Source organism: Malaya genurostris, chromosome 2, assembly GCF_030247185.1.
Source record: "Malaya genurostris strain Urasoe2022 chromosome 2, Malgen_1.1, whole genome shotgun sequence".
Classification (NCBI taxonomy): Eukaryota; Metazoa; Arthropoda; class Insecta; order Diptera; family Culicidae; genus Malaya; species Malaya genurostris.
The window spans coordinates 9,300,085-9,309,316 of NC_080571.1; the positions used below are offsets into that span (position 1 = coordinate 9,300,085).

The 9,232-nt window shown below is 36.1% G+C and overlaps 1 protein-coding gene across 2 annotated transcripts in view; it reads right to left on the minus strand.

The window, feature by feature from the left end:
* Positions 1-7,932, minus strand: part of LOC131427870 (calcitonin gene-related peptide type 1 receptor) — a 97,670-nt gene extending 89,738 nt beyond the window's left edge. Inside the window, exon 1 of one of the 2 annotated variants that reach the window (XM_058591424.1) lies at positions 7,561-7,932. In XM_058591424.1, coding sequence (XP_058447407.1) covers positions 7,561-7,573 — 13 coding nt within the window. In that variant the 5' untranslated portion in view covers positions 7,574-7,932. The remainder of the gene's footprint in view (positions 1-7,560) is intronic. The other variant, XM_058591423.1, reaches the window with a different exon arrangement.
* Positions 7,933-9,232: the final 1,300 nt, after the last annotated feature.

Here is a 9,232-nt window from a genome sequence, read left to right on the forward strand (position 1 = left end):
ATCGTTTCGTACAATGCCATAACTAACTATTTATTTTACTATTCTGATAATTAAAGCAATTTAACCAATAAATTAAATTACGATATAATAAACCCAACTCTTCGTTTATTTATTTCTAAGAATCATAGGGAAAAATATTTCCCTTGAAATTATAGGAAACTTATGCACCCTGCTATGTTTTTCTGGTGATATTCTCTTAATTTACACCCCCAATAGCTAAAATATTGTCTTGTTCTGACATATTTCTTCCTGTACATCTTATGGTCGTGAAATGATTAAAACAAAACATTTAAGTATATGAATAAACCTTAATTTGCCTCAACCAGTGCTATCAATTGAAGTAAAAGTAATAAGTACAACTTGCTCTTTTGCACTTATCATACTATTTATTAACATTTTTTCAGTGCTTAACAAACTTTCTATTTGTCGAATTTTGGATTGGTTCATCTGTTGAATGAAATTCAATTACTTTTTAGAAAATAAATATCGAGATTTCAAATTTTGAATAAAAGTTTAAACTATTCCAAAAACAGTTCACAGCAAGGGGCAGATCGCTTAGTATATGCACTTTTAAATCATAGACAATTTATAAAAATTACAATTTTCTTTCACATTCTAGCTTTCCCTAGAGAAAAGATAATGTGCAGCTAATTTAAATTCAATGTCATGAACGCAATGAAAAAAATATCGCAATCAAAGTAACTTGCAATAATAGGAAAGAATGTAAAGACTGAGCACGTCGTAGAAATCACAAAAAGGGGGAGCGTCAAAAAGATTTAAGGTAGTCGTTGTTTGTTCAAGCTCTTTCAAGACCCACACGTAGTTTTGGCACCAAGCATTTCTTTACATCTTATATAGAAATGTATATTTTTTTATTCTAATGATCAGTGCTGTAAAACTTCATTCAATTCAATTGAAACTGAATGTGGAACAAATTGACGATCTCTCTAATGCAGTAAACTTCATTCTCTGACACACACAATGTTTGCTGACGGCCCGAACGGGCAGCATTCAGTCATCACTCGTTTCTCTTCAATCGAGGCTTAGTTTAACCACCGTCAGTTGATCTCTTGAAGTAACAAAATATCTCTTTCAATAGGGTGAGAGCGTCCTTCAAATGAGGTTAATGTAAATATTCGAATTGGTTCAAGATAGTAGATAAAAGACAAACCAGATAGCTGAAATATCAATCACAGAATACACATAAATTAATTGTTTCCTCCTTCAGTTTTCATTTTCAATACTTTACTCCATTTATAATTCTATTCGTTCGAATCTGCTTACCACCAAGAGCGAAGGCAATGAAAGAGCTACAGTACCTGGCACTTGAAACTGAGCAAGCAAAACTTCAAACGACTATCAACGATTAACCAACTGACGATGAGTTCCGGGAGCTTCACTTGAAAATGGCAGCAAAAGTCAAATGAATTAGTAGGGATATGCTGACGGTCAGCGGCCATAAATTTCATTTTCATCTTATATTATTCGAATGAAAATGAAATTTTACCGCACTGCTAATGATTATTATGAATAACATTATGTAAATTATTGATGGGTGTCACTTTATGTGATTTAAATTTGTCCGTTAATTAACAGGGTTGTTCAACCATGCTTGAAAAAATAGTATTTTTTTATATCTATTATTAAAGGTGGGGCATTGAATTGAGTATGGTTGCAATATGTAATTACAATAAGTGAAAAAGTGTAATTACAATAAGTGAATTTAGTTTGGAAACGTCGAAGGAACTATGGTTATTTTGAAAATAAATCCTTCCTTATGGATTTACTTTATCTTTTACCGAAAGTTTGTCAGAGTGCTGAACGAAATCAATATTGTTTCCGAATCAGACACGCTTCATTCAAACCCTCTCTCAAAAATAGACAAACAAAAAAATCTCAAATCAGCATCAGACGGCTGAAGCGGAGAGTGAATTAGACTGATAATGCGACGTATGACTATAATTAAACTGCACAGCTGAACATTCTCGGTTGTTTTTTTTCAATTATGCTGTTTTTTCGTGGATTTCACGTACATGATACTTTAATTAGAAAAACGATTTCCCCAGTTAAAAGAAACCTAAACGTTCAAATCCCGTCTCTGCGGTAACTTTTTCGCTAGTTTTTCATTTCATTTTTATTCGTCAGACTTTTTCCAATTAGTTTATTGCTATTGTTCAGGGTTGGCAATTCAATGCGTATGGCGGGACGAAACGATAAATATGCTATGATAGTGTAATTTTACAAAACAGAATTTATTGTTTATGTTTACTATTAACGCAATTACTTCCGGAAGTCTTAAAACCGATTTCTATGGGTGGCATAAAAAATACTATGAAGTTTTGCTGATTCGTTTTCAAAAAAATATCAATACTTTGGCAATCATAAGTGAACAACAAAAAACCGAAATCAGTACCAGAACTAGCCGATATATTTAAACATGTCTTCTAGCTTATATTAGAATTAGATAAGTGATTGGTCATTTAAAGTCAATACACAATGTACCATCACACCACGACACCAATTTTTGTGATTCTGAAAAATATATTTTTTTTTCGATAAAGATATGAATTCGAATGAACATCGCGTTTTTACCTTTTTTTATAAATATAAAAAATAGGTATAGAATTCGCTCAAACTTTAAAAAAATTTTCCGAGGCCCGGTCTCCCCGTCACCCTGAACGCTATTGAATGGTTTTGAGATCGGATGTTTACCTTTTTTTTTTTCATAAATACGTTTATTTCATAGGCAATATACATAAGTTTTTCTTCGCCGTGGCATCTACAATACATAGTACTTTAAACCTAATACATTTCGAATATCCTATTAGTATGTTGGTATTCATTAGTTAATCTAAACACTGTTTTTATCAAGCGAGTTGCTATTATAAACTACATTAAATGAAATACATTTATTTTGTACATGATCTTATAACTATTTCAGGTTTGTTTGTATCAGTTCATCACTTTTATTTAATATAAGATAGCTGGCTATTGGTTGAGCTCATGGAAGAGAAAACAATCTAACATAAAATAAAATTTAAATTGGAACTCCAATGGACTTAATGAAATAATAAAGAAGTTTCATGTAAGGAACGTCACGACAAGCAAGAATGTCGCGAACTGGGACATTGGATAGTCTACCTTGGGTACGCAAGGAATTTATTAGTTGAGATCTGACATCACGATACTCCACGCATGTCCAAACAACATGGTCAATATCGCGGTAACCTTCGCCACAAGCACAATGATTAGTCTCGGAAAGTCCAATTCGAAGGAGATGTGCATCTAACGTGTAGTGATTGGACATGAGTCTGGACATCACACGAATGAAATCTCTACTCACATCCAGTCCCCTGAACCATGCCTTTGTCGATATTTTAGGAATAATTGAGTGCATCCACCGACCCAGATCATCTTTATCCCAAGAAGCTTGCCAGCTGGCAAGTGTTCTTTGGCGAGACGCGCTATAGAATTCATTGAAAGCAATTGGTCTCTCATAAATTTCACCCTCAATAGCACCACGTTTGGCTAAAATATCGGCTCTTTCATTGCCTGGAATGGAGCAATGAGCCGGAACCCAAACTATTGTGATTTGATAATTATTATTCAATATGACGTTCAGGCACTGTTTTATTTTGCCCAAGAAAAAAGGTTCATTTTTGCCAGCAGCCTTTGAGCGAATGGCTTCAATTGCACTCAGACTATCTGTGAAAAGAAAATAATGGTTTGGAGATAATGTGACGATTATACTCAAACTATAATGAACTGCTGCTAACTCTGCTATATAAACAGATGCAGGTTCTTGAAGCCTAAAGGAGACCGAAACATTATTGTTGAACATACCAAACCCTGTCGCTTCTTCAATTCGCGATCCGTCCGTGTAAAACATTTTCTCAGAGTCGATATGCCTGAACTTACTTGTAAATATTTTTGGGATTTCCAACGAGCGTAGGTGTTCCGGAATTCCACGCACTTCGCGCTGCATGGATGTGTCGAAAAATAAAGTTGAGTCAGGGACATTTAGGAGGCTGACACGGATAGGAATATATCTTGAAGGGTTGATTTCCTGTGACATATGGTTAAAATATACAGTCATGAATCTTGTTTGAGATTGAAGCTCAACTAGCCTTTCGAAGTTATTAATAACTAGGGGATTCAGTACCTCGCATCTTATTAGCAGTCGCGACGAAAGCTCCCAAAAACGATCCTTCAATGGAAGAACTCCCGCCAGAACTTCAAGACTCATTGTATGTGTCGAATGCATGCAGCCTAAAGCAATTCGCAAACAACGATATTGAATTCGCTCTAATTTGATAATATGAGAGTTTGCAGCGGAACGAAAGCAAACGCATCCATATTCCATCACTGAAAGTATCGTTGTCTGATACAATTTTATTAGATCTTCCGGATGAGCACCCCACCAAGATCCGGTTATTGTTCGAAGAAAATTTACTCTTTGTTGGCATTTTGTTATCAGAAACCTAATGTGTCCTCCCCACGTGCATTTGGAATCAAACCACACCCCGAGGTATTTGAAAGTCAAAACCTGTTGGATCATTCTTCCCATCATATGGAGCTGAAGCTGCGCGGGATCATGCTTTCTTGAAAAGACGACTAACTCTGTTTTCTCCGCAGAGAATTCGATACCAAGATGAACAGCCCAATCGGACAAGTTATCTAAGGTATCTTGCAATGGTTTATGCAGATCAATAGCTTTGGGTCCAGTAACTGAAACTACGCCATCATCTGCCAATTGTCTTAGTGTACATGGGGATACTAGACAGCTGTCGGTGTCATTTACGTAAAAATTATAGAGGAGCGGACTGAGGCAAGAGCCTTGCGGTAGACCCATGTAGCTAATTCTGAATGTTACCAAATCGCCATGTGAAAAATGCATGCGTTTCTCTGACAAAAGGTTGTGCAAATAATTATTTATAACCGCTGGGAGTCCATGTTGGTGAAGCTTGTCTGAAAGAACATCAATGGAAACTGAATCAAATGCTCCTTTAATGTCTAAAAATACAGATGCCATTTGTTGCTTTTGAGCGAAGGCAATTTGGATGTCAGACGAAAGTAATGCAAGGCAATCATTCGTCCCTTTATTTCTACGGAAGCCAAACTGAGTATCTGACAACAAACCGTTCGTCTCGACCCAAGTGTCGAGACGTCGTAGAATAATTTTTTCGAACAATTTTCTGATGCAGGACAACATCGCGATGGGTCTATATGAGTTGTGATTGGAAGCTGGTTTCCCCGGCTTTTGAATGGCGATAACTTTCACTTGCCTCCAGTCAGGTGGAACAATATTTTGCTCAAGAAGCTTGTTGAACAATTCCAACAAACGTCTTTTTGCGAGGTCGGGCAGATTCTTCACCAAGTTGAATTTAATTCTGTCCAACCCAGGAGCGTTATTGTTACAAGACATGAGTGCTATGGAAAATTCCATCATAGAAAAGGGGCTATCAATGGAACCATTATTTGAAAAAGATTCCCTAATAATGCTATGCGTAGGAACAGAATCTGGACAAACTTTCCTCGCAAAATCAAATATCCATCGGTTCGAGTATTCCTCACTCTCATTTCCTACGTTACGATTCCTCATTCGTCTGGCCGTATTCCAAAGAGTGCTCATTGAGGAGATGTTTACCTTTTGAGTTATACGAAGTTTTAAGTCAAAATTTTCAGTTTTTTGACAGTATCTGTCACAATTGACCTTGAAAACAGTTAACTGAGATTCCGCACGGTAATACCTATCCAGCAAGCCATAGATTGTTAAAATCCGTCCATTTTTAACGGAGATATCGACATTTTTGTGTAAGCGACTTTTTTCCCTATTCCAGCAGTAGAAGTTTTGAGCGCTGTCTGGCAAAGAAATGCTTGGGAGCAACATAAAACACGATTTTTTATATTGTCACATACATTTGTTTCTGTGACTGTGTACAGCATGATATTTTGCCTCGGACCGATTTTAGCACGGCTCGTTTTTGGCAACATAATTGTTCGAATATGACATAAATAAACTAGATGATGGCAGCATTTTCGAGTTGATAACAATTCCATAATTATATTGATTCAAACTACTTACAGCAATAAATGCTGGAAGAACATAACACCTATATACCATTCGAATCAGTCCGCCGAGATCAGCAAATGCGTGTGTGACAAATAATTTCACTCAATTTTCTCGGAGATGACTCAACCGTTTTCTATAAACTCAGATTTGTATGGAAAGTCGTATGCTCCCAAACAAGGTTCCTGAATTACGTTTGGTTTCGACCTCTGGTTCCGGAGCTACAGGAGGACATGTGAAACGAAATTAAAATTGTGTAACTCATTTTTCTCGTAAATGGCTGAACCGTTTTAAGATTCAAATGAAGTCTAAGATTTATCTAAGATTCATATGAAAAGTTTCTATAAAACATCTTGCTTTTCAGTCAAATCCAACTTCCGGTTTCGGGGATACAGGGTGATTAGTATAAAAATGTCTATTTCACATAAATTAATCAGGTTTATCGGATTGGCAGATTTGGATAGTCGATAACCAAATAAACTTATTTCATTTTTAGTTGTATTCAGTTTTCGTTTCGGAAGGCACCCAAAAATTTAATTCGCACTACGATTCCTCAAAGATGTCTACATTGATTTTCAAACATTTTGAAACAAATGTAAACTATACAGCTACTCAGGTGAATTTATCTGACTTCGGCCATACCGAATTTCGAATTCCGGTTCCAGTATCGAATCGTTTCTCAAAGCTCAATCGTTTTCTCAAAAAAAGCCAAATCGAATTTCAAAAACAAAAATTCAAATTAAAATAAATCCAATTTTATCCAATTCTGACTTCCGGTTCTGGAATTGTAGGAGGATGAATTTTTAAAATTCTAAGCGATATAGAAGATGACAATCCCGAAAAGCTTTAAAGTTGGACTCAAAAATATTGATATTTATTCATAATATGGCCATACGAATCGGTTTGGATTATGCTGGTTCATGAATACCGGCTCTGGAAGTACCTTAAATTACCGTAAACTCTAAAGTGGAAATTACTTTGACATACCATGGAATGTTTAATCGATTGTTACATTTTTAGATTCAAATTCGATCCGATTTGCAGTTTCGACATTACAGAGTAATGAGTGATTAAAATCGCAAATTGCCACTTAAAACGACGGCCATTAGAATAATGTCATGAAAACTGAAACACCGATGAATATTCATGCAAAAACACATGCGGATTGATAAGAGAAGGTATCATCTCACTGCTAGGTAGATTAAGCACGTTTTTTGCTAAGAATCAACAATAAAGTTAAAATTTAACTATATGAAATATCGATTATTTGGACTGTAACATAGTTAAAAAATTTCAAAAGATTATGCTGTACAGATTCAAGCAACACCATCCGTGGTGAGGAGCCATTTTAAAACGTTTTCCTTCGTAATTCTGTACGCCTACAGTTATACACATTTTATATCTTACCAACAAACATGTTGTGAATAATAATTTAACTTCCACCTTACCAATCTCAAATGAATTCCATCGATAAAATACCATTCTCTTACCTAGGCTCCCCATATTATCTCCAACAAGTTCAGTCAGTTCGATTCAACATTTCTTGATTCCGAAGGACCGTTTATTTTATTAGATTTATAACACACAACACTTTAAACCACAAGAACCTCGATCGTCGTACTTCATTTCTAATTCATTTGTCTTTCAGACGTCAAACACCAGAGATAATTGTGTTAAAAATTATCCACAAACATGTTTCTGCTGAACCACATGAAACACGATTAAAATTCGAATCCCGAACCGACCGAATGGCGGAAAGCTACTGAATTAACTGAAAACTCTACACCAGCTCAGCATCCTTATCCGTCCGAGCGTAAGAAATTCCGGTACACTGGACCACCCTCACTAACCACCAGAGCACGGAGCACGACGGCATGCAACTGGTGAACTTGATCGAATCGAATCACTTGAACGGATGCTGCGTTCTCTCATCGCTCTCCGGCGCTCTCGCTGTGCTGCGGACTGCCGTGCGCGATTGTTGATGCTGGCCGGCATATCGCAAAGAATGCTCCCTCTCTGTTTTCATTTAACAGCATGTATTGTTACTACTCTAACCGGCATCTTGCAACCAGTGAACACGTGCTTCACCGTGAAGAGATGCTACAGTGTAATTTACGATTGTTTTTAAATCAGTATAAAAAGCATTTGCAGGACTGCTAAAATTCTTGAGTGTTCTTTTAGTGAACTTAAACCAGTAAAAACTGATTGTTGCTCGTACGTTATCTCAAATCGGTGTTTTACTGGCGATTGTCAAAGCAACTCGAAAGATTAGCAATATGTAATCATCAAATTCCAGGAAAAAATAATCTATTGTGATATTCAACGTCAAAGTACTATCGTTGCTATTGGCCCTCATATTATCAGTAAATTGCAACTTATGTACGGCGAGTTCGGACCACAAAGCGGCAAAACATTTCTATAGCCTATTTCAAATTCGGATTTACCGATAAGATGACGCCATTGGCATTGATGGATTGGTTGATAAATACATTAAAATGCGAGGATTAGAAGTATTTCAGTTCATTTCTGATAAAGCCAAGTGACCCATCAAAATTCAATCACATGATACGTTTATTCGTACGTTGATGGTCAGAAAGCTTAAATGTTTTGTCTATGTAACAATTCCTAAGGATTATTATTGGCAAAGCATTGTGTGATCACACAAAAAAAACACTAAACCTCACTACAGCTCTGAGACATTTAATACAAGGTTGCGGAAGTTCCAACCTTTGTCCAAAACTTTCTAGAGTTATGAGCTATCTGCTTTTCGTAGGTGATCAATGAATAAGGGGGAAATGGAGTAAAACGCTCCCCCGCACCCGCATTCCATGGTTTTCTAAGAAGTTAACATATTTTTGCGTAGAATTTTTATTGAAGCTGAAAGTCCATCATGGCAAGATATTACAATAAAATTATAACTTTTATATGTAATATTGGTGTTCGTTCCATAGTTATTATCTAGAATTATGAAGACGATTTTAGTTAAGTAACCAGTGAACTTCTGCGTCAATCCTTGTTGTTGTTTGTTTTTAAAGTCAGTTCTAACACAGATGGTGTTTTCGCAATTCAAGTGAATAATCGTCAAATATATTGTCTTATCATTATGGGGGCAAAATGACTCAAATTGTGTGGAGTAATATGCTTAGGAATTCGTTTAAAAAA